This window comes from Pteronotus mesoamericanus, unplaced genomic scaffold (assembly GCF_021234165.1).
Source record: "Pteronotus mesoamericanus isolate MK-2021 breed Mesoamerican mustached bat unplaced genomic scaffold, CSHL_Meso_final contig_20, whole genome shotgun sequence".
Taxonomy (NCBI): domain Eukaryota; kingdom Metazoa; phylum Chordata; class Mammalia; order Chiroptera; family Mormoopidae; genus Pteronotus; species Pteronotus mesoamericanus.
Genome location: NW_026555085.1, coordinates 14,109,354 through 14,135,259, shown reverse-complemented (window position 1 = coordinate 14,135,259; position 25,906 = coordinate 14,109,354). Strand labels below are relative to the sequence as shown.

The following is a 25,906-nucleotide window of genomic DNA, read 5'->3' as shown; positions in this document are numbered from 1 at the left end:
TAGCACCAGGTGCTGGTGTAGAAGCTGCAGCAAGTTATCCAGAACATCTAGCTAAGATAATTAATGAAGGGGGTTACACTAGACAATGGATTTGCAATGTAGATAAACAGCTTTATATTGGAATAAGATACCATCTAGGGCTTTCATAGCTAGAGGTGTCAATGCCTAGCTTCAAAGGACAGGCTGACTCACTTGCTTGGGGCTAATGCAGCTGGTGACTTTAAGTTAAAGCCAATGTTCATTTTCCATTCTGAAAATGTGAGGACCTTTAAGAACGATGCTAAATCTACTCTTTGCTCTATAAATGAAACAACAAAGCCCGGATGAGAGCGCATGGTTTACTGAATACTTTAAGCTCCACTGCTCAGGGGGGAAAAAAATTTCTTTCAAAATATTACTGCTCATTGACATTAATGATCAACCTGGTCACCCAAAAGCTCTGATGGAGATGTACAGTGAGATTAATGTTATTTTCATGCCTGCTAACATCCATTCTGCAGCCCATGGGTCAAGGAGTAATTTCAACTTTCAAGTCTTATCATTGAAAAAGTACATTTTTTAAGGCTATAGCTGCCAGAGTGATTCCCCTGATGGATATGGACAACGTCAATTGAAAACTTTCTGGAAAGGATTCACCATTTTAGGTGCTATTAAGGACACTTGGATTAGTGGGAAGCTATCAAACTATCAACATTAACAGGAGTTTGGAAGACGATTCCAACCCTTATAGGTGACTTCAAAGAGATCAGAACTTCGGAGGAAGCAACTGTAGATGTGGTAGGAAGTTACAGACTGAGAATTAGAAGTGGAACCTGAAGATGTGACTAAATTACTGAAATCTCATGTGAACACTTTAACAGATGAGGAGTTGCTTCTTATGGGTGAGCAAAGAAAATGGATTCTTCAGGTGGAATCTATACCTGGTGAAGATGCTGTGAAGGTTGTTGAAATGCCAAAAGAAATTTAGAATATTACATAAACTTTTTTGATAAACGAGCAGGAGGGTTTGAGAAGACTGCAATTTTGAAAAGAGCTCTGTGTGCAAATTGTTATCCAGGAGTATCACATAGCTACAAAAAATTGTTCCTGAAAGGAAGAGTCCTTTGATGCAGCAAACTACATCTCTGTTTTGTTTTCAGCAGTTGCCACAGCCACCTTAACTTCCAGTAGCCACCACCCTAACCCAACAGCAGCCATCAACATCAAGGCAAGAGCCTTCACCAGTAAATAGATGATGACTTGCTGAAGGCTCAGGGGATAGCATTTTTTAGCAATAAAGTGTTTTTAATTAAGGTATGTACATTGTTTTTTAAGACATAAGGCTATTTCACACTTAACAGATGACAGTATGGCATAAACATAATTTTTATATATTCCGGGAAACCAAAAAAAATTGTGTGACTTACTTTAATGCAATATTAGCTTTATTGCAGTGGTCTGGAACTGAATCTGCAATATCTCTGAGATATGCCTTCATACATTTATAGCTAACCCAAGTCCACTTTCCAATAACACTACACCACTTCACAGATAGTGTGAGTACCTTATAAGAACCAAATAAATAAGTTTTCTCTCCTGTCCCTTCTATCTTTGCTGTCATTCACTTCATGTATACATAATTATACATAAACATGTGGGTATATATGCAACATAATTGAATGCATTGTTGCTATCATTTTGAACACTGTTACCATTAGGTCAATTAAGAATAAAAGCAACTTTTTTATTTTACCTTCACTTACTCTTCAGTGGTCTTCCCTTTTTTTTAACCAATGTCACCCCAACATACTCAATAAAAAAATTTTAAAAACAACCAAAAAATGTTTTTCCTTTCTTTATGTCGATCCGTATTTCTGAACTTCCTTAATTTCCTTTTCTCTTAACATTTTTTAACATTTTCCACAAGGCAGGGCTACTGGCAGGGGGATGGGCATCCCTCAATTTTTGTTTGTGTGAGAAAGCATTTATTCTCGCTCTTAAAGGATATATCAGAGGGTTCAGAATTATAGGTTGGTAGGGTTTTTCTCTCAACACTCTAAATATTTCCCTCCACCCTTTTCTTGCTTACATGGTTTCTGAGGAGAACTCAGGTATAATTCTTATCTTTGCTCTTACTATAGGAGCATCTTTCAAATTTTATCTTTGACTTTCTGTATTTTTATTATGATATGCCTATGTGTAGTTTTGTTGCTGATTTGTTTATTTTGGATTTTTTGCATTTACCCTGCTTGATATCCTCTGAGCTCCCTGGATTAGTGGTTTGGTGTGTGACATCATTCTGGGGAAATTCTCAGTCATTCTTTTTTCAAATATTTATTCTGTTCCCTTCTCTCTTTTGTTTCTCCTGCTGGTATGCCCACTATGCATGTGTTACAACATCCGTGGCTATCCTACAGTTATTGAATATTCTGTTCTGTTTTTTTCCAGTCTTTACTCTTTGCTTTGCAGTTTGGGGGAGTTTCAGCTGAGACATCCTCAAGCTCAGAGTTACTTTCTTCAGCTATATCCAATCTACTAATAAGCTCATGAAAGACATTCTTCATTTCTGCTACAGTGTTTTTTATCTCCAGCATTTCTTTTTTTATTTTTTCTTAGAATTTCCATATCTTTGCATATCTGTCCATCTGTTCTTGCATACTGCCTACTTCATTCATTAGGGAGCCCATACATAGCATCCCAATCCATAGATATTTTAAATTCCCAGTCTGTTACTTCCAACATCCCTGTCATAAATGTGCCTGGTTCTGATGCTTGCTTTGCCTTCAGACTTTTTTCCCCCTTTTAGTATGCCTTGTCATTTTGTCTTGATAACCAGACACAATGTACTGGGTGTTTGGAACTGCTATATATAGTCCTTTGTTAATGTCATGGTAAGATGTGGGGGCGAGAGCATTTTATAGTCATATGATTAAGTCTCAGACTTTTAGTGGGCCTGTGCCTCTAGACTGTGAACTTGGCAAGTGCTCCTTAGTACCCCCTGCTCTCCATGACCACGCCCTGCTAGTTGGGAAGGGATGGCTGCACTTGGCTGGAGTTGGGCATTTCCCTTTTTCTAGGTCAGCCAGGCTCTGATGAAAGCCAGCAGGTTAGGCTCTGGCTAAACAGTTTCTCCTCAGGACAGACCTTGTTAAGAAGAACAGAATGCTCTAAAGTATTTCATACTGTTTTTCCCTCTATCCACCAGTAAAAAGAGAAGATTTTCTATTTTATTTACTGTGAAAACCTGGTAGAGCTTCAGCAGGTAAAATTCACAAAAGTACAGGCTCCCCAAACTATCCCCCATAACTGAGTCCCCCTGAAGTTTTCTCTCTCAGATTTGTCCACAATTTGTAGCAATTTGTGAGTTACAGTTCAGGCTCCCCTACCCTGGCACTGGTGTCTGCTTGAAGATTATGTTCGGGTACACTGTGACTCTCTTTGTTCATCTGCCTCTCCGATTTTAGGGGCAATGGTTTGCCCTGTGACCTCACTTGTTATTGGATCTATGAAGAGTTGCTGATTTTTCAGTTTCGTCAGCCTTTTAATTGTTGTTAGGATAGAGTGGCAGCTTCCAAGCTTCTTACGTGCCAGACCAGAAGACAGAAGTCCTCAGATTATTCAAATTTAATTTAAAGAGTTTATATCAGACCCTAAAGCAGTGATTCAAAAGAATTAGTTAAGTTTATTGAAAAATAAACCTTCCAGTGGTAGGTAGTGTGAATTGGTGTCTTAGATTTCATACATATGGTAACAAGCCTATAATATAAACTGGCCTTTAGAAACGAGCTCAGTCAGGTTCTCCCTCCCCTGGGTCTTACCTAAAACACTCTTCTGTCCTGCTAATGATCCTTCTCTCATCCACAACTCAGGTCTCAGCTGGGTGTCTTTTCCTTCAAGAAGGCACCTTGATCACCAACATCCACCTCTACTCTTCTCGTATATGGTCCCATTATATGCTATATTTTTTTTAACTTTTATCACTTTTGTCATTTCTTGTTCATATATCTCCTTTATTAGACTGCTAGAAATGAAGGGCAGGAACCACATCTGTAATCACTGCTGTATCCACTGCCTCTTGTATTCTGGTATTGTTGAATGAATGGCAGGAAATTCATATAGAAATACACCTTTCTTCTCAAGTAGCTACCATATGTGATTGATATTGTCCTGACTGTCCTGTATCATAATTTCTAGTATTTTTCATCTTCAAAGAATTCTTAAGAACTTTAATTATAATTTATTTACTATCCAAAATTGATGTCTCAACCACTGGTGAACAGGCATTGCTATCCATGCTCTTATTTGTTTTGTTGTGTTTTTTGATGTAGTGTAGGCCATTGAGGCTGTATTCTTTTTATTTTTATCTTGTATTTCACTGTTGAAGACTGATAATATAATCAAGTAACATTGCCACACAACCAAGATTATAGAAAAAGAATATTTTATACACTTGCTATTAATTATAATTTTCAGTAGCAATATATTTGAACTTAAAATGTTTAGGCTCAACAAAATAAGTTAGCAGTGTTGTTTTAGATAACTTGGGTTCTCTTTTTCTAGCAAACAAGGCAGTTGGGGGCCAGATTTTTACTCCGGGCAGATAACAATAAGGAGAAGCCCAGAAATGTTCCCAGTGGGCACTGGGAATTAATATCAGAGTAACTTTTTTTGAGCATTGTTTATGGTTGAATTATTACAGTCACTAATATGTTTTCCTTAACAATTGCTGCTGATAGTTATCTTGTAAAATGATAAGTGTGCAGTCTAGGCCTAATTATTAAGAGCATAAGACCAGCCCCTGCTCTCATGGTGAACATGTGTTAGCATTTCTCTCTGTTGTCCAGAGGAAGCCAAGCTACTTGCTAATCAAATGCATTCATTCACTAGATAATTATTTATTGAGCACCTATTCATTTGCAGTGCATTGGGTTATACTCTGGACATACACAGATAAAATAGCAAGTTTCCTGCCTTCGAAAGGCTATGGGTCCATCGAGAGAAATGAGAATTGACTGTTGTTAGACCTGGGCTCCCCCCCAGAATGGAGGTTTCAGGTAATAACTGCCAATTTGGCATTGTTTACACATATATGTATTTGCAGCTTGGAATAATTTCAGACATCTGTGTTTTGATTGTACATAATATAAGGTAGCTGGAGAAAAGTTTAACGTTATTGGCATTAAATTATTATTAACTATAGTTGTATTTAAGTATGTACGATATCATGGAAAGAATAATTTATACATAGAAATGGTATACTTCTAGTCTCATATAAAAGGGCTAAAAATAGCATTCACAAAAACCCTTTTTTATAAAGAACAATGTTGTTTTTATCAGCCACTTAATTATTTTGCTTAACAAAATGAACACATCTCATATAATTTGATTAAGATGATTTAGACAATTAGAAATGGCAATTTTTAATAACTAAGTTTTAAGTTAGAGATTTTTGTATTCAGAATGCTGAAATAACTTGGTAATCAGAATATGACACAGACATACAAAAAACATGCACAGAATGACAAGTTCCTCAAGATTTATAGGCTCCCAGTTACGTGGGTTAGAATGAGAGTTAATGCTGTTCTACCAGCCAGGGAAGACTTCTGATTTCAAGGGCAGGGTTCTCTCCACTCTTCTTAAATCAAGGATCTGCTGTCTGACAAACTGCCCTCCATGATTTTCCCAGGATATTTATAACATTGGGAAGTAGATAAAAAGGAAAGTGTTTAAGGAAGAGCTTTGCATGTTGCAATGCTGTATACATCATATGGTTCAATTTAAATTCTCTGAAATATCAGAGTTAGAATAAAATTATCAAAAGGGGGAAAGTCACATGGCTTTGGTACAAACAAAATGTGCGTATTTGTATTTATGTTTGCTAATGAAATTCAGCCATGATTCCCACTTTGATTCTAAGAGTCGTAGACCACCATTCAATTTTATTCATTATAATTAAATGTCTCGCCCACACGCAGACACAAGGGCAGCAAAGGATGGGGGAGCATATTTTATCTTTTAAGAAGCTGTCACGTAGCTTTGATATGAAGATCCAGAGCTTCAAAGATTTATAGTATTAAAGCAAAGCAATATGTCTCTGGGGACATGGATACCTCCTTAAGCAAACAGAGGGGCCAGAAGAGGGCCTGGACCCTGAATCCCATGACTCCGTGGAGGGCAGGACCGAATTTGGGCACTTGAGGGCGGTGGAATTTTGAGACAATTTGATGTAGTCTCCCTTGTGGCTGCCAGAAAAGAAGTAAAAGAAGACCAGGTACAAGAACAGCTGGCTTTTACTGTAAAACTTGGGAGTGAGGTGGGGCAGAGAAGAGAACTAATGTCACAGCCTTGTGAAACATCATTTAGACATGAAGTTTGAAGATGTATTTACCTTCCCAACCCCAAATCAACTGAGTATTACAATAAATCAAACACTTAGATTAACTTAATCAGTAAGGACTAGTGGAAGTCAGTTGCATTTGGTTTGGTTTACTATGCTACTTCCCCTGCCTTTTCTCCCAGCAAAGCCAGGCCCATGTCTGTGGAAGGTCTGCCCTCTGTGCCTTCCACGCCCCCATGGAGCAGAGAGAGCATCTGGGAAACCAGCAGGCCCTTGGTGACCGGGGGGTCCTGTGGCTCACAAGTCATCCTGTGCAGAAAGTCTGCCCTACATTTAGTTAATTGGGAGTTAAAGGTAGTTTGGGAGAGCTCCAAATCTTTTTATTGTCCTTTTCTTTACTGGATTTAACCCAAGTGGCCAACTCCAAACATATCCAGGCAGGCCACATTATTTGTTCAGCCCTAAATCAGACACTGAGCACAGCCTTAGTAAGACTTGGAAGGGAACACATGGTGTATCACCCCCTCGGAGGTCCTAAAGATGTGTACTTTTGCCACAGAACTTTTCCACCAGGTTTATCTTAATTATTTTGATATTTCGTCCATTTATCAAAATTATTATTTTGGGCACTTGGGGAAATTAGTGATTCTCCAAGGAAGAGCTAATCATATAGCAGAAGAGCCAGAAGTAGAACTAAAAACTCATAATGGCCTGCCTTGTTCTAACTACTCAGCTGTGCTGTTTTGGACATCATTAGATCTCTTCCTTCCCCAGTCCCTTCACTTTTGTTCTGCTCCCAAGGGCTCCTAATCCGGAAAAACAATTTCTTCCCTACATCTGTTTTCCCCATTAAGGTCAGAGAAGCTAAATGCATAGCTTTGGACAGAACGGGAACTATCCATAAGAAGCCCTGGATTGAGTCGGGTATCCTGGGCTCTCCCCCCACGTGACCGCAGATGGGTCACTCTCTCTGGGCATTGGTTTCCTCTGTTAAATTTGGAATTGGACTAGAGGAGTTCGCAAAGATACTTTCCAGTTCCAACAGTCTAATGTTCCTTGATTGTAGATATATGCAAAGGGTTCGTTCAACTTGGTTTAATAGGCTCAGTTTCCAAATTCCTTTTTCACTATGAAACTAAATGTGGTATGATAGTGTGAAGGACTGTGCTGCCGAGAACGGCCTCCCAGGGTCTGGGAAGGGAAAAAACAATGACTACTCTACAGGTGGACTTGGGGTGAGAAATGGGAGAGACACAGGTAACCCATTTGCTGTCTGAGTAAAAGGCATAGTCTGAAAACCTTAGTTTCTCTTTCTTCTGTATTAAATGAAATGCCAATATTAGGATTTCCATTAAGAAATGTTGTCTGAAATGGTTCCCTTTATTAACAAAACCATCTTTGGGTCCTGTTACCTGTTAATGGACCCAAACATGTACTCATCCTCTCTACCACAATTCTCAGCCTTCACTATGCATCCAATCACATGTATAGCTTTGAAAACATTCCAAAGCCTAAACAAAGAAGTAGAGCCAGAGTATGTTATTTTTCCAAAGCTCCCTAGGTGATTTGGTCACGCAATGCTTTTTACTATATACCATATACCATTCTTAAAATTAGTCTGGCTCTGGCTGGTGTGGCTCACTGGCCCTGCTAACGAAAGGTCACCGGTTTGATTCCCAGTCAGAGCACATGCCTGGGTTGTGGTCCAGGTCCCCAGTTGGGTGCATGCAAGAGGCAGTTGATTGATGTTTCTCCCACACACTGATGTTTCTCTGTCCCTTTCTCCCTTCCTTCCCCTTTCTCTAAAAAACAAATGATTTTTTTTAATTAGTCTGGAAAATATGCACTAGTTAAGATGCCTTCAAAGTAAAGATTTAGAGTCAAGTCCAACCTCTACTACAGGCTGATTTCCTTTAAATTTGAAGTAAAATTTTAATTTGGCCTTTAAGTGATGTTGAGTTAGCAAGAATTGAGTTTGTCAGGAGTAGGAGAATATGTATGTCTTCAGTAATCTTGTGGAATAAATTATGCCAGATTTCAGTTTTTTTGTTTAATGTAAGACAGTGTGGTATAATGAAAAGAATACAGGCCCTGGGTTATTGGTTATTTTTTTTCTAAGATTTTATTTATTTTTAGAGAGAGGGAAAGGAAGGAAGGAAGAGAGAGAAACATTGATGTGTGAGAGAGAGACATTGATTGGCTGCCTCTCACAGGCACCCAGACTGGGAACCGAACCTGCAGGATGATGCCCAACCAAATAAGCTAAGCTGGTCAGGGCAGGCCCTGCGTTTTTAATACTAAATCTACCATTCACTGGACATGTCACTTCAAGAAGGAGAATAATAAGACCCTTTTTACTAGTTGTACTAAGGCTATATTAGATATGGACATGAAAGTACTTAGCAACCATAAAACCGTGTAACTCTTTTTTTTTTAATCTTCACTCCTCTTTGCTTTAAGAAATCTACAAATCTCATGTCCTTTTAAATGGTATTTTAAATTAAACATTTTGATTAAAAGTGAACAAAAGAGCAGTCTTGTTTTCTTCCTCCTCCCACCCTTGAGAATTACCTCTCGGTGCATTTTACTTGTAGATAAACCATTAACATTAAACTGAAAGTTTACTAATAGCAGGGACTGTGTTTCTTAGCTTTGTGTCCTTTGTACCACCAAGCACAAAGTAGTTTACATAGAGTAAGAACTCAGTAAAGATTTTCTAAAATCAAATTATACAAATTTATAGCACTCCAAACAATAGAACCAAAATCTTCTGTCTTAGGGCTTTGAGAAAGTTTTTATAAGTGAATTTGGGACCTGCTACAATGAATTCTTTTTTTATTTCCAACTTTGAGGAATAATTGACAAATATAATTGTACATATTTAAAGTATACAGTCTGATGATTTGAAATACATATACATTGGGATTCCCACAATTACCACGATCAGGATAATTAACACATCCATCACTTCACATAGTTAACTATTTTTTTTGTTTTATTTGTGCTTAGAACACTTGAAATCTACTCTCAGCAACTTTCAAGTATACAATACCAATTATTAACTTACCATGTTGTACATTAGATCCTCAGAACTTGCAACTGAAAGTTCGTACCCTTTTACCTACATCTCCCCATTTCTCTGTCCCATAGCCCCAGCAACCACAATTCTACTCTCTGTTTTTGTTTTTTGGAGGGGGGCAGTGAGAGGAGGAATTTGGTTTTGGATTTGTTTATAATCCATATATAAGGGATACCAAACAGTACTTGTATTTTTCTGTCTGGCCTATTTCACTTAGCATAATACCTTACAGGTTCAGCCATATTGTCAAAAATGGCAGGATTTTCTTCCATTTTATGACTGAATAATATTCCCATGTGTGTGAGTGTGTGTGTGTGTGTGTGTGTGTGTGTGTGTGTGTGTATGTGTACACCATGTATTCTTTATCAATTTATTCATCAAAAGACAGGTTGTTTCCATATCTTGGTGATTTCAAATAATGTTGCAATGAACATAGTGCAGATAGTTCTGTGAGATATGTATTTCATTTCCTTCCAATATGTACCCAAGAGTCAGATTGCTGGGTCATATGGTAATTCTGTTTTTAATTTTTGAGCAACTACCATACTGACTTCCATACCATACTGGTTTTCCATAATGGCTGTACCAATTGATATCCCTCCAGTGTATAATGTGTTTCTTTTCTCCACATTTGTTATCTCCTGTCTTTTTGATAACAGCCAACCTAACAGGTATTAGGTGATATCTCGTTGTGGTTTTGACTTGGATTTTCTTGATGATTAGTGATGCTGAGCACCTTTTCATGTGCTTACTGACCACTTGTATGTCCTCTTCAGAAAAATGCCTATTCAGATTCAATTGCCCATTTTTTAATTTTATTATTTGCTTTTTTTTGGCTATTGAATTGTGTAAGTTATTTATATATTTTGGAAATTAACATTTTATCAGATCTATGGTTTGCAAATATGTTCTCCCATTCTGTAGGCTGCCCTTTCAATTTACTATTGCCTTTGCTATGCAAAAGCTCTTCAGTTTAATATAATCTCCTGGTTTATTTTAGCTTTTTTTGCCTTTGCTTTTGGTGCCTCATCCAAGAAATCATTGCCAAGACCAATGTCAAGGTGCATATCCCCTATGTTTATTTTTAGGAGTTTCACAGTTGCAGGTCTTTAACCCATTTTGAGTTGATTTTTGTATATAATGTAATATAGGGGTCCAGTTGGTTTTTGTTGTTTTGTTTTGTTTTGTTTTTGACATGTGCCTTCCCAATTTTCCCACCACTATTTATTGAAGAGACTGTTCTTTCCCCTAGTATATTTTTGGTTCCCTTGTCAAAAATTGATAATATATGTGTTGGTTAATTTCTAGGCTCTCTATTCTGTTCCATTGATCTATGTCTGTTTTTATGCCAGTGCAATACTGTTCTAATTACTATAGCTTTATATTATAGTTTGAAAGCATAAAGTGTATTGCATTCAGCATCATTCTCCTTTTTCAAGATTGCTTTGGCTATTCAGGGTCTTTTGTGCTTCCATACAAATTTTAGAATTGTATTTTCTACTTCCGAGAAAAATGCCATTGGAATTTTTATAGGATTGAATTGAATCTGTAGATTGCTTTAAGTAGTATGGACATTTTTAACATACTAATTCTTCCAATCCAAGACTGAGAACCCTCCAGATGATCTCCATATCTATGATTCTGTTTCTATTCTGCTTGCTTGCTTAGTTTGTTTTTAGATTCAGTTGTTGATAGTTGTAAATTTATTGCCATTTTAATGTTCATAGTTTTGATCTTCTTTTTCTTATTCCCTTTAACATTTCATATAATAATGGCTTGGTGTTGATGAAGTCCTTTAGCTTTACCTTGTCTGGGAAGCACTTTATCAGCCCTTCCATTATAAATGATAGCTTTGCTGGATAGAATAATCTAGATTGTAGGTCCTTGCTTTTCATCACTGAATACTTCTTTCCAATCCTGTCTAGACTGCAAAGTTGTTTGTTCATTTGTTTGTTTTGAGAAATCAGCTGACTCCTTTGTAGGTAATTGCTTTTCTCTTGCTGCTTTTAATATTCTCTCTATATCTTTAACCTTTGGCATTTTAATTTTGATGTGTCTCGGTGTGGTCCTCCTTGTGTCCATCTTATTTGGGACTCTCTGTGCTTCCTGGACTTGCATGTCTATTCCTTTCACCAAATTAAGGAAGTTTTCTTTCATTATTTTTTCAAATAGGTTTTCATTTCCTTGCTCTTTCTCTTCTCCTTCTGGCATCCCTATGATGCGAATGTTGGAATGCATGAAGTTTTCCCAGAGGCTCCTTACATTATCCTTGATATTTTGGATTCATTTTCTTTTTGCTGTACTTATTGGATGTCTTTTTCTTCCTTATGTTCCAAATCATTGATTTAATTCTCAGCTTCATCCAGCCCACTGTTGATTCCCTAGAAATTGTTCTTTATTTCAATTACTGTCTCTTTCATTTCTGAGAGGATCATTTTTATGCTGTTGAAGTGTCTGCTGAGTTCCTTGAGCATCCTTATAACCAGTCTATAACCTATCTGCATCTGATAGATTGCTTATCTCCATTTTGTTAGTTCTTTTTCTGGAGTTTTGTGTTTTTTCATTTGGGCCATATTTCTTTGTCTTCTCATGTTGGCAACCTCCCTGTATTTGTTTTTATGTATTAGGTAGAGCTGTTTTGACTCCCTGTCTTGGTAGTGTGGCTTAGTGTAGTAGGTGTCCTGTAGGGTCCAGTAGCCCAGCCTCCCCTGTCACCCAAGCTGGATACTCGAGGTGCAACCTCTGTGGGGGCTGAGTACTCCCTCTTCTTGTAGATGATTCTTGATTCCTGTCAGCAGATCAATGGGAGGAATTTACCCAGTACATACCAGCTGTAGGCCTAGCTGTGACCCCTGGCCAGCAACCTGCCTCCCTCTGTGGCTTGTAGAGGTGGCTGGGTGGTTCTCTGACATGGTCTGTAAGTGTCTACTGGCTGTGTAGGATCTGAGGTTTCCCAGGTTGTGCAGGCCATGGTCAGCCTCCACCTGTGTTTTCTCTGGGGCCCCTTGGCGTAAGCTATAAAGTGACCCGCAGATGGCTGCTGCTAGTGCCGGGTCTGGGTCCACTCGGCAATAGGTAGGGGGGCTGGGCTCAGCTGTTGGTTGTTTGAGTGGATTTAGGAAGGTCTGAAGCCTGCACATAGCCCAGATTTTCATATGGAAAAGCCACTGTTACCAGCTTGGATGAGCCTGTAAGTCGGAGGGGGCAGACTCTTAGGTAATCGTCAGGGTTGGTAGGGCTTACTGTGTGAGCCAGGTTAATGGAGACTCAGATATGGTTCTGTACCCTCCCAGATATGTTTGGGAGGGTACAGAAAAGGTACAATGGCCACTGTCTGCAGTTCTTTCTGGGAAGAAGCTGTCCCCCAGCTCTTGCCCTGATTCCAGACACTTCAGTTCCTCCCTATATGCCACTGGTGCCCTTCAAGCCAGTGCCCCCATGGTGGAACCCAGAGGGAGTGAGTCTGAGTCGGTCTACGTGGTGCCGAGCCCTTTAGGAGGAGAGGCCTGAGAATCCCGCAGTCTCTTTTGCTGATCCAATCCCTAATGGTTTTTGTAACCAGAAGTTATAGGGACTTATCTTCCTGGCACTGGAACCCTGGGTTGGGTGGTCTGTTGTGGGGCTGAGACCCCCATGCTCCCAAGATAATCCCTCTATTTTATATCCACCACACTTGGGTTTGGAACCAGCTCATTCCACCTCCCCGCCATCCCTCCTACCCATCTCAGTGAATGTGGTTTCTTCAATTTCTTAGTTGTCAGACTTCCATACAGCTTGATTTTCTGGTGGCTCTGAGTGCTATTTGTTCTGTAGGTTAGCTGTAAGTTTGCTGTGGTTATGCGAGGAGATGAGCCATGTTTACCTATGCTTCCACCTTGACTGGGAATCTAGTTCTAATAGTTTTTTGACAGTGTCTGTAAAGTTTTCTGTTTATAAGGTAATGTCATCTGCAAGTGGAGATAATTTTACTGTTCCTTTCTGATTTGGATGCCTTTTAGTTCTTTTTTCTTGCCTAATTGTTGTGGCAAGGACCTCTAATACTATATTGAATAAAAGTGGAAAGATTGGACATCCTTGTCTTGTTCCTGATCTTACAGGAAAAACTTGTAACTTTTCACCATTAAGTATGATGCTAGCTTTGGGCTTGTCATATATGGCAGCAGTCCCCAACCTTTCTGGCACCAGGGACCAGTTTTGTGGAAGAAGGGGTGTGGGGGATGACACAGGAGGTGGAGCTCAGGGCTCAGCTTCACTCTTACCTGCTGTGGATGGGGGGCGGGGGGGCAACAGGAGGTGGAGCAGAGCTCAGGTGAGCTTCACTCGCTTGCCCTGCTGTGGGAGGGGCAGGGCAGAGCTCAGACGAGTTTTGTTTGCAGCCTGGTTCCTAACAGGCCGTGGACCAGTACTAGTCTGCAGCCCCAGGAGTTTGAGACCCCTGATATATGGCATTTATTATGTTGAGGTACATCCCTTCTATACCTAATTTGTTGACTTTTGTCAGATGCTTTTTTTTGCATTTATTGAAATGATGTGATTTTTATTTTTCATTCTGTTAATGTGAGGTATTACATTTATTGATTTGCGTATGTCGAATCATCCTTGCATCCCAGAGATAAATCCTACTTCATCATGGTGTATGATTCTTTTAATATGCTGTTGAATTTGGTTTGCTAGTGTTTGGTTGAGCATTTTTGCATCTAATTTCATTAGGGATTTCAGCCTATGTGATATTTTAATTTATAATTTTGATATACAGAGGTGGGCAAAAGTAGGTTTACAGTTATTTGTATGGAAATAATACAAATAAGTAATAAAACAATAAATAATACAAGAATAAACTTACAACTGTAAACCTACTTTTACCCATCCCTGCATTTGGCCTTTGTCCCTGTATTCTGCTGAGTTCCTAAAATCCCTGGAATTGATTGTGATGGGAGCTATAAAGGTGTCTCTCATTATGTTTTTGAGGTGACTGTTAGACTGCACTTAAGGATGGAGGGTAGGTGCCAGTGGAGCCCAACCATGTGATTAGAAGGTTGGAACTTTCAGTCCCATCCCTGACCTCTTGAAAGGTGAAGGGGGCTGAAGATTGAGTTCCTCACCAGTGACCAATGATTTAATCAATCATGTCTAAGTCAGAAGCCTCCATAAAAACCCAAAAGGATGGGGTTTGGAGACCTTCTGAGCTGGTAAACACACAGAGATTCAGCAGAGCAGCACTCTCAGAGAGGGCATGGCAGCTCTGCCCTCTCATACCTTGCCCTATGTGTCCTTCATTCTGGCTGTTCCTGTATTATATCCTTTTGTAAAAAACCAGTAATCTAGTAAGTGACATGTTTCTCTAAGTTTTATGAGTAGCTTTAACAAATTAATTGAGCCCAAAGAAGAATTCATTGGTGCCTTCACCAGCTATAGTTGATCATTCAGAAGCACAGATGGTCCTGAACTTTTGATTGGCATCTGAAATGTGTATAGGAGGGTGGCATGAGGGCAGTCTTGTTGGACTTAGCCCTTAAACTGTGGGATCTAATGTTATCTCCAGGTAGATAGTGTCAGAATTGAGCTGAACTGTAAGATGCCCAGCTGGTGTGGCTTTGGTGGGTGGGGTGAACACCTTAGCTTGTAATTGTTTGTTCTTGTAGTGTATTTGTTGGCTTTTCTATCCAGGAAATGCTGGTCTCATAGAATGACTTTGAGTGTGTTCCCTCCTTTTCAATTTTTGTGAAGAGTTTGAGTAGGATTGGTATTATTTCTCCTTTAAATATGTGTTAAAATTCACCAGTGAAACCATCTGCCCTGGGCTTGTTATTTGTTGGAAGATGTTTGATTATTGATTCAGTTTGGTCTGTTGTTGGTCTAAGATTTTCTACTACTTTCTGATTCAGTCTTGGTAAGTTACATGTTTTTAGGAGTTTATACCTCCTAAGTTACCTGATTTGCTGGCATATAATTGTTCATTGTTGTCTCTTATCATCCTTTGTATTTCTGTGGAACCAGTCATAATATCTCTTCTTTCATCTACAATTTTATTTGAGTCACCTCCCTTTTTCTCTTACTCCAGCTAAAGGTTTGTCAATTTTGTTTACCTTTTGAGAAAACCAACTCTTAGTTTTCTTAATCTTTTCTATGGTCCTTCTAGGTTCTATTAAATTTATTTTTGCTCTAAATTCTTTTTTTTCTTTCTGCTAACTTTGGGCTTAATTTGTTCTTTTTCTCTAGTTCCTTGAGGTATCAGTTTAGGTTGTTTATTTGAAATATTTGTTTGTTCTTAATGTGGGTGTTTAGCGCAAAACACTTCCCTCTTAGAGCTGCTTTTGCTACATCCTGTAAGTTCTGTTTTCTCAAGATAATTTTTTTCCCTCTTGATTTCTTCTTTGACCCATTCATGGTTCAGAAGTCTGTTATTTAATTTCTACATATTTGCAAATTTTCCAGGTTTTCCTTCTGATTTCTTGTTTTATATCATGGTGTTCAGAAAAGATACTTGATAAGATTTCAACCTTTTAAAATTCATTAAGCATTTTTTTTTTTTTTGGTGACTTAACATGATCTATTCTGGAGAATGTTTTATATACACTTAAGAAGAATGTGTATTCTGCTATTGGTGGATGGAACGTTTCCATATTTGTCTGTTAGCACCATTTGGAATAAAGTATAGGTCAAGTCCCTTATTTCCGTATTGATATTCTGTCTGAATGATCTGTCTGTTGTTAAAAGTGAAGTATTGAGGTTCCCTAGTATTATTATGTCAGTGCCTATTTTTGCCCTCAGATCTATTAATAATTGTTCAATATATTTAGGTACTCTGATATTGGGTCCATATATTTATAATTGTTATGGCCTCTTGATGAATTGACTTTTTTTTATATTATATAATGCCTTCTTTATCTCATTACAGCTTTTGAGTTAAAGACTACATTTTCTGATATAAGCATAGCTACCTCTATTGTCTTTTGTTTCCCATTAAGATGCATTATCTTTTCCCATACCATCACTTTCAGCCTGTGAGTATCTTAAAAGCTTAAGTGGGTCATTTTCAAGCAGCATATACTTGGGTCTTTTTTTTTTCTTTTTTATCCATCCAGGCCTCTGTGTCTTTCAATTGGAAATTTTAAAACATTTACATTTAGAGTAATTATGATGTGTAGGGACTTACTGTTACCATTTTATGAATGTTTTCTGATTGTTTTTGTACTTTCTTCTTTCCTTTCTTCCTCTGTTGCTGTTTTTCTTTGAGAATCGATGGTATTTTTTTGTAATGGTATGCTTCAATTCTTTTTTTCTTATTATTTGTATGCCTAATATAGATTTTTAGCTGTGTTTAGAATGAGGCTTTTATAATACGTCTTATTTCACTCTCTATTTTAAGCTGATAACAACTTCAATTGCATAAAAAAAGTCCTATACATTTACTTGCTACCACACACCCACTCTATGTTGCTAATGTCATCATTTATATCTTTTTATATTGTATACACACTAACAAAATATTTTAGCTATAGTTATTTTCAACACTTTTGTCTTTCAACCTATATGCTAGAGTCCAAAGTGAATTACATACCACCATTGCAATATTATTTTGAATTTTTGTATTTATCTTTATCAATGGATTTTATACTTTTCGTATGTTTTCATGTGTACAAATTAGCATCCTTTTGTTACATCTTGAAGAACTCCCTTTCGCATTTCTTCTAAGACAGACCTAGCTGTGATAAATTCCCGCAGTTTTTGTTTGTCTGGGAAAAACAAAAACTTTTGCATGTCTTCCTAGGAACTTTCCTGGGTAAAGTATTCTAGATAAGCAGGTTTTTGTCTTGAGCACTTTGAGTATGTCATGTCTCCTGGCCTGCAAGGTTTCTTCTGAGAAACCTGCTGATAATGTTATCTTGGTTTGCTTCTGTGTGATGAATCTTTTAAAATTCTTTATTCTTTCAAAATTCTATCTTTAATTTTTAAGAGTTTGATCATAATATGTCTCAGCGAAGATTACTTCAGGTTAAATTTGTTTGGGGTCCTTAGAGCTTTGAGTATCTAAATGGTCCTTTCTCTCCCCAGATTTTGCAAGTTTTCAGCCATTATTTTTTTAAACAAGTTTTCAGATTCTTTCTGTCTTTTCTAGGACTCCCATAATGCAAATATTTTTACTTAATGTTGCCCCATAATTCACACAGGCTTTTTTCACTCCTTTTTATTGTTATTTTTTTTCCTCCTCTGAGTGGATAACATTGAGATCTGACTTCAAGTTTGCATATTCATTCTTCTGCTTGGTTAAGCCTGTTTTTGAGGCTCCCTGCTGCATTTTTAAATTTTATTTATTGTATTCTTCAGCTCCAGAATTTGTTCTTTATTATGATTTTTATCTCTTTGTTGAACTTCTCATTGTGTTCATGCATTGTTTTCCTCAGTTCATTGAGTTGTTTGTGGTCTCTTGACTCTTACTACACTACATTAAAATAATTATTTTTAAATCATTTTTAGGTGGCATACAGATCTCTCTTTCTTTGGGGTGTGGTACTGGAAAATTATTGAGATTCTTTGGTGATGTCATGTTTTCTTGCATTTTCATGTTTCTAGTGGCTTTGCATTGATGCCTGTGTATATGAGGGAGCAGTTAGCTCTTCTGGTTTTTTTAGGCTGACTTTGGTTGGGAAAGACTTCCCTGAAGGTGGCCGTGAGGGCTTCAGCTGGATGGCTGCAGCATCTCTGATTCCAGGGAGGACACGGTGGCATAGTTTCTGTACATCTGCATCAATTGAGGTCAACGTTGGCAAAGACTGCATGGCCTTTGCTGGCTAAGACTGTGGTTGTTCTGCAAGTGGCAGTAGCGTCTAGGGCTCTTGGGGGATCCTCAGAGGCAGAGGCTGCTGAGGTTTTCCTGTTCTCCTTTTTCGCCTGTGAAAGGAAGTTCTAGACAACAGTATCCCTCTTGGCCCCGCGTCTGGTGCACTGGCACTCAGCGCAGCAGTAAAGCTGGGCCCTGGGGCCAGGTACCTGTGGAACTACCACAGTGCCTGGGTCCTCGGGCACCGGTGCACTTGCTGCAATGGTAATGCTAGTGTCTTACATGCAGGCATGTGCATATCTCTGGGACTTGACAAAGTGTTTGGATCTGGGAGTGGGGGGTGACCTAGCAGTGGCATGGGCTGTGGGTGGCAGGGTGTAGCAGTGGCTAGGGTGCAGCAGCAGCGTGCCCTGGGAATGGTGGGTCAAAGTCCTGACTCTGGCCCCAAGGGGCAGGATGCAGAGCAGCAGCAGCTCAGCCTCCATGACTCAGGACCCAACGGATGGGACATAGAGCTGCGACAGTACTGTCCAGGTAAGGCAAGTCCGTGCCGTGACCTAGGACTCGTGGGTTTGGGTGGTGGGGGCCAGAGAGCAGCAGCTGCAGCAGCACAGCCCAGTAATGGTAGATCAAAGCTGCGACTTAGAATCTGAGAGGCAGAGCCCAGAGAGTGGGTACAGCATCAGTTGGGGCCCCTGGGGGCAGGTCTCACAGCAGCAACAGGCCTCAGCTCCCATGAGGAGACACAGCAGTGGGGATTCCCTGTAGCTCCATTAGCTGGGGTCAGTGTTGGTGAAGACTGTGGGGGTCCTCAGTAGCAAAGGCTGCAAATGACCATGGCAGTGATGAGACTTTTCTGAGGTTCTCCTGCTCTTTTCCCATGGGGTAAAATGCACCTGAAGGAGTCCCTCTTTGCACTGAGCTGCCCTAAACTAGGGGTGAGGTGATGCAGGTAAAATGTTTCCCACACTTCTTTGTGGCCATGCTTGTATTTTGAGCTCCATGGGATTCTGCTTCTTTGTTGTAACTCAGAGCTTTCCCAGAACTGTTTTGCATGTTTCTAGTGGTTTATTTATTTTTTTGGTGGGGAGATGAGCTTTGGGACCTTCTAGCCTGCCATCTTGCTAATGTCAGTCCCTACAATAAAATTCTTGTTTTATTTCAAGTTTGAGAAAGCAGAAAAGAATCAGGAAAGGTAGTAATGAGAACAGAACATAAATCTGAACTGGGTGAACTAAACTTTAGATAAAGTTTAAACTTTATTAATTAGGCTATAGCATGAATAACTCACATACATGCAATCATACTCAACGGGGAACAACAGGATATATTTTGTAGACTATTTATCTTCTTTTGCTTAAGATAAATATTAATCTTTTGCTTTGTAATAGTAATTTGCATTCTTTGAAATGTGCAATTTATGATGACCCACAAAAAAAAAAGCAGAAATAAACCAGTTTGGAATTTAAATGTTTTCTCTAGCTTATCCACATTAGAATAAGCAAAACAACCTATTTTAGAAGTGCACAGTTATAATTTCCCCACGAATGTCTTTGCATTAGGTAGAATCATTGTCTGCTTCTGCAAGTGTATTGAGGTTTTGGTAACAAGTCATGATTCGGGGCTGAATGAACAAATAAATGTCAAATATTGGGAGCTAGCTTGATCCTCAATTTAAAAAAAAACAAAAAGTCCTGGGAGCTTTAATTGGTCCTTTAAAAAAAATCTAAACATTATCTTTGCTGGTAACTGAGAGATGCTAAAATGTCTGAGCTATTCAACAAATCCATGTAGGGGCAGCTAGTAGTTGAGTACAGTGTTATTAAATCAATTGTAAATCTTAAGTGGCATATAAGAGGAAGCTGGTGTATTGGCAAACCTGGTTGCATTATTGATTAATTTATACTTTTCAGTTGTGGGGTGTGGTCCTGGTTATTTCTGGTCAAGGTCTACAGAGTGTCTGTGAAGACAGAACTGGGAGTCATTCAAGGGATTTAACAGTAGAGAATAAGTGGGATACAAAGTGTTTCGTGAGAACGTAGCCTCTGGAAGGCCCTCACACCAAGCAGTGTTTAAATTTAGTTTCAACATTCGCAACACAAATAAAGAGAAATTCACAGTTGACACAAAGATGAGTTGTCTTCATCCATCTTCCTTTAAAGCTGCTTACTCTGGAAAAGATGCCAAATTTGCGATCTTCCCATGATCGCCCTACATAGACAGCATACATCCTCTGTCTATCAAAAGAGCAGTGAGTCAAGGTGAAGGATCCTGGGGGACTGGTTTGCTGCAGTTGCTCTTCACTAATTACATGTGCATGTTTGTTCCTTCTTTATTTTAGGATTAGAATAGGAGGAACTTACTCCACACACTTATTCCAGAAACCTGGGTCAGCTCTAAAATTTGATTGTCCTCATTAAACTTGGCTACTTGAGGACGTTACTAAATAAGCCTGTAATCTTTTAACTCTTTGCAAAGGTGAATGGGTATTTTAAAAATAACCTTTTCAGTACTAGGAAGAACGATTTCATATTGCCCACCCTGGAAAGATGAAACTCGGTAAATTCTTAGGTGGGTTCAGCCAAGGCTCGTCTCCTGAGCCAAAACTTCTTTTCCAAGCAAGGCTCTCTTCAGCCATTTTACCTTGAAGACAAATCCAGCTTTACTCCCAGGTCCGTTTATCTCCATGTAAACCATCCCTGTGTTTTAAATATTATGTTATGTGAAAGGTCGTCACTGTGGTTGTAAAATTTAAAATATCAAGGTCAAGAAACAAAGTACTCCCTGGCAGAAGACTCTCTAAGGCAGTGTTGGTGGCAGGGGCCATTTCAGGGCCCGAGGCGGCCCGGCCTGTGGTTGTGGGAAGACTCTCTCTCCCCTGCTGCGAGTTATTTGTGGCTCCCTGAGGAACCCATTTAACACTGTTCTCTGGGGCACGATCTCAAGAGGCAGAGTTGGAATTTTCTAGTTCTTGTTAGACCATTTGCTTCAATCCAGAGGATTCTGTGGCACAAAAAGGCTGATGTGAGGAGCGAGCTCACAGAGAGAGCCTGAGGAATGAAACTTGGAATGTGCCACTGTTCTCTCATCCTTGACATGTTCTGGAGTGAAGTGCGCAGCAGCGTAGCCGACTGGTGGGATTTCAGCCAGGGCTCCAAAGCCTGACAACCGTAGTAAATCCTGTGTAAGCAGGGTATTGGCAAGGGATGCTTTTGAAGTTAACTGAATTTTATGATTAACCGAAAGTTATCGGGGGGTGGGGGGGAATGTTTGTTTCACCTCATGTCGGTAGAAGTCTTTATTAAAAGCTTGGCATTCACTTTCCTTTTTTTTCAGTGAATTAAAAATGTATTTCTTTCCTTTTTTTTTTTTTTTTTTTTTTTAAGAATTAAACTCTACGGTATGTCCATAGCATTATCTTAATTAGAAAAGCTTATTCTATGTTTCCTGTAATATGGCCGTTGAAGGTAAATTTATTGGACTGAAAGTTACAGACTTTTAAATGGCCCCAGAGTTATTAGCTTAAAGGAAAAAAATTCCCTGATATAAGATTTTGTCATTTTTTCCATTTTTCTGAAAGCTATAGAAACATTTCATCTAATTGAGGGTTATGAATCCTTTGAATGTGACTTCATAGTTTAAATAATGAAAACTGGTGGTGAGAGGGGTAATTTGATTCTGAAGTCGTGGATTTTAGTTCTGCTTCACGCTGGGTCTCATTACAAGGCTCGGGACCAGTCACAGGGGTTCTGGGCAGCCCCACTCTCCTGGCTCTGACCGGCAGAATGTCTCCTGGGGAGAAAAAATCATGCAGTTTTCCTTCTTTTATTGGAGTGCATTGTACTATTGTAATTAGTATCCACTTTCCCGTTTTCTTTCATGGGACTACTTTACCCCATCATGAATTTCCATATATGAATCTATATGTATGTGTATGTATATAAAGTTATGTGAGATTCACATTCTCTGTAATGTCTATAACATGCAGAACTCCTTGGAGACCACCATTTTTTAGGGGGGAGGAAAGGCCTCTGTTAGTGTCTATTCCCAGGGCTTTTCACTGAGACTATAAATTAGGCCTGGGAAGGCTATAATGAGTCAGTAATTTATAGACTATTAAGATACTTAGTTAGAAATGATTCTTGAGCATGTCCAATAGAGAACACATGTTTGTAAAGGACAAACAGATTCAACACAACATGTCCTTGGCCTAACCAAGCCCAGTCAATTAACAAAACGGGATGTCTTATTTTGCATATCTCCCACTCCCCCAAAATAGAATCACTGACCGCTTGTTAAGCGCCTTGCCTTTTTTAATAGACAAAGTGGTTGCTATAGCTTTGCCACCAGAAATGTCCAGATTAAGCACCCTGTTAGATTGTAGCCAGCAGTCAACAGAACAGGAAGAGAGCTCTCCTTGCTTTTGGCTTCCTTTCCTGGTTCGACTTGTGATAATTCATTGCAGATTTCTCTTTCTCCAACAGAGTGCCTACCGCCGGACGGGAATGGCTTTTCTGGCCTGCTGATGTGACCGTGACCGCGACAACAGGAAAGGCGGGGTTATAGTAGGTGATTTCTGTGCCCCTCTTTGGACAAAATAAAATACAAGCTTACCTTCCCTGTGTCCTCGGGAGTGGGTTGGTTTGTTGTGACTATCAACTGGCTGGCTCCAGCTCTTCCCCAGCCCCCTCAGTGCTTAGTCTTGTGTACTGGATGGGCCGTTCAGCTAATTAATGGCAGGATGTTTGGGATAGTGTGTAGGTGGACAAGAATGCAGATCACACAATTTTGAAATTTTAATTTAGAATGATTTACTGCCCTCAGCTCACATATCTTAAAAGCAGTGTCTTTTTTTTTTTTTCAGTGTTTAGTCTATGTTTTACATGATGCATTTTGTAAGCCAAGTTTGGGACAAAGAAAACAAATTAAAAGGATGGTCAGTTTTCCCCTTGCACTGTCCCACCAACTTCACTTTTCAACATTTGTTGACTACCATCTACATGTATTTTAGAAACAAATATCTATTTTATAAACGCATACTGATAAAAAACCTGAGTAACTGTCTGTTCCCATCTTCTCTTCCCTTCACCCACTTACAGGACATGTGTCCTTGCCTTCTCCCCAGCTTCCTGCATCTCTGCCCACCGCCTGTGTTCTTCCCCACTTAGACCCTCATCCCCACCTTCATTCCTCTCCTCTCCCTGACCTCCAGTCCCCAGGCCGAGCACTCACATGCGCCGTACCCATCTAGAAGCAGAGTAATCAGAGTCAGTAGAGGAGGTGCTGGCTGATATGCTTCCCCGCTTCAGTCACTGCCGCCCCGGGCTGCAGCTGTGGCCCGGGGAGTTCCGGCCGGTAGCTTCTGGGCTGCCCTTCTGGTCGCTCTGCTTTCTCCAGAAGTGTGGAACTGTAACCCTCGGGAACAAATCAAAATATAGCAGATGTAATTGTACAGTTCCTGATTAAACTTGAATTGCAAAAAACAAAAAAACAAAAAAAACAGGAAGTTATTCTTTTAATTTTGTAGGAGTTTTGTGTAATTTTATTTTCATCACGGTTTTTCCTCACATTGAAACAGCCTTTGTAAAGAATTAATAAAAACAGAAATGAGAAGCATGAAAGATTTTGTCTGCTTACCAAAATCATTGTGAAGCTCAGCTAATGTGATTGCGCCATATTATTCACATTTGTTAACTATCATTTACCTGTTCTGTGTTAGTCCTTCTGGAAAAAATCTTTATGTCAAGAACAAAAAAATGCAGATATATAATATCAAAAAATTGCCAAAGGGTTTTGATGTTCCATCTGTGCTTGTTGAAATATATGATTAAATTTTTCTTTTTATCATCATCCTTATTTTTCTTGGCGTCCCTAATCATGGAAAATTATAAGCTTGCAGTAAACATCCCAGCTTTTAAAAGGACAGCATTTATTGTATTTGGTTTCGATCTGCCAGGCTTATTGATGTATAAAATTTTCAGGGGCTATTTTTTCACATCAAAATTCCTTCTCTCCCACATTATACATTTTTAAGTATGCACAAGACAGAAAATATAGGATTTAGGTTTTTTCCCTTCATTTCATTCTACCTGATCTCCTTATAGTCCCAGAGAAGGAAGACTCAATGTACATTTCTCTCAGAAATATGACAGGTCTATGTTTTTGTTGGTCTGGTGTATGTTTGTCTATCTTGAACAGTCTGACAGGTAATTATTTATAAAATCTGGTTTTGCCCAGTAAGTCCATATAATAACCTTTCACTTTTCATCATAAGCCAATGAGCTGAATTTAGAATAAAACAAGGTCATTTATGTCTCCTGAACCACCAGCCTAGATGCACCATAATTGCTCAATATTAATATTTTTAATTCTTTTTTTCTTTTCTACCCTTAGGTTCTTTCTCTGACTCTTTCCACAACACTAAATTAGAAATGAAATAAAATTTCCGTAAGCAGTGAATATAGAAAAAAAGAAGGAAAGTTTCAGAAAATGTGACTTCAATAAATTTCTCTCTGAAGATTAAAATGTTACATAGAATCATAAAATATTAAAGCAGAGGATAGTCTTAAGGATTATTGAAAACAACCACCCATTTACAGATAAAAACACGTGGCCTAGAAAGAGAAGCTGACTTTCCCAAGATCACTCAGTCATGTCTGTGACGGACCAGAGACCAGCTCTTCGGTCCCTAGTTCTCAGTCTGATTGTACACGTCATACTGGATTTGTGTAAGACATTACCAAGACACGTCTGGTTTTATGGCATGTTTATCTTAGGCAATAACCTAAATTTATAAGAAATGATACCAATTAGCGCTGGCTGCTGTGGCTCAATGAGTTGAGTGCTGGCCTGCGAACCAGAAGGTCGCCAGTTCGATTCTTAGTCAGAGCACATGCCTGGGTTGTGGGCCAGGTCCCCAGTAGGGGGCACATGAGAGGCAACCACACATTGATGTTTCTCTCCCTCTCTTTCTCCTTCCCTTCCCCTCTCTCTAACACTATATAAAATCTTTTTTTTTTTTTAAGTTTGAAAATCTTTTTTAAAAAAAAAGAAATGATACCAATTATGGACACATCCTAAAGCATAAGTGTTATATTAAAATTTTCTTCAAAGGTACTGATATTAATTAAATAACCTCTGTTATATGTCATATGTCAATTATATATCGATTTTTTTTAAGAGGCCTGCAAGCAAAGGAGAAGGGAATTAACATACCTGGAACACCTACTTTGTATCAGGAATCTACCTCTGGTATTTCATTTACCTTCATAGTAACTTTATGAGGTAGATGCTATTAAACACACACACACACACACACACACACACACACACGATGCTCACCTACTTCAGGAATCTACCTCTGGTATTTCATTTACCTTCATAGTAACTTTATGAGGTAGATGCTATAAAACACACACACACACACACACACACACACACACACACACACACACGATGCTCAATCCTAAATCAAATGTGAGTACACAAAATAGTTTCTATTTCTGTAGGCTTGCATTTTGAGGATCGAATTTGAAAAGAAAGAAAACCAACAAGTAAATAAACAGCCTCTCTCAAGGGAAATTGACACTGCCTCATACATCTGAGAGGAAGGGAAATAGAAATATTTCTCCCTTCACCTAAATTTGGAAATGCGACTTTCTGAACATGCTGTTTTGAGGCTCTGTCTTTAAATTTCCTGTCTTTATGTGTTGCAATAGTTGAGATTCAA

The 25,906-nt window shown here is 39.0% G+C and overlaps 1 protein-coding gene across 1 annotated transcript in view; it reads left to right on the top strand.

The window, feature by feature from the left end:
- The window catches only part of SUPT3H (SPT3 homolog, SAGA and STAGA complex component), a 485,803-nt gene extending 462,061 nt beyond the window's left edge, over positions 1-23,742 (top strand). The window contains exon 12 of the mRNA XM_054569443.1: positions 22,662-23,742. Within this exon, the coding sequence (XP_054425418.1) occupies positions 22,662-22,703 (42 nt within the window). The 3' untranslated portion in view covers positions 22,704-23,742. The remainder of the gene's footprint in view (positions 1-22,661) is intronic.
- The last annotated feature ends 2,164 nt before the right edge of the window (positions 23,743-25,906 follow it).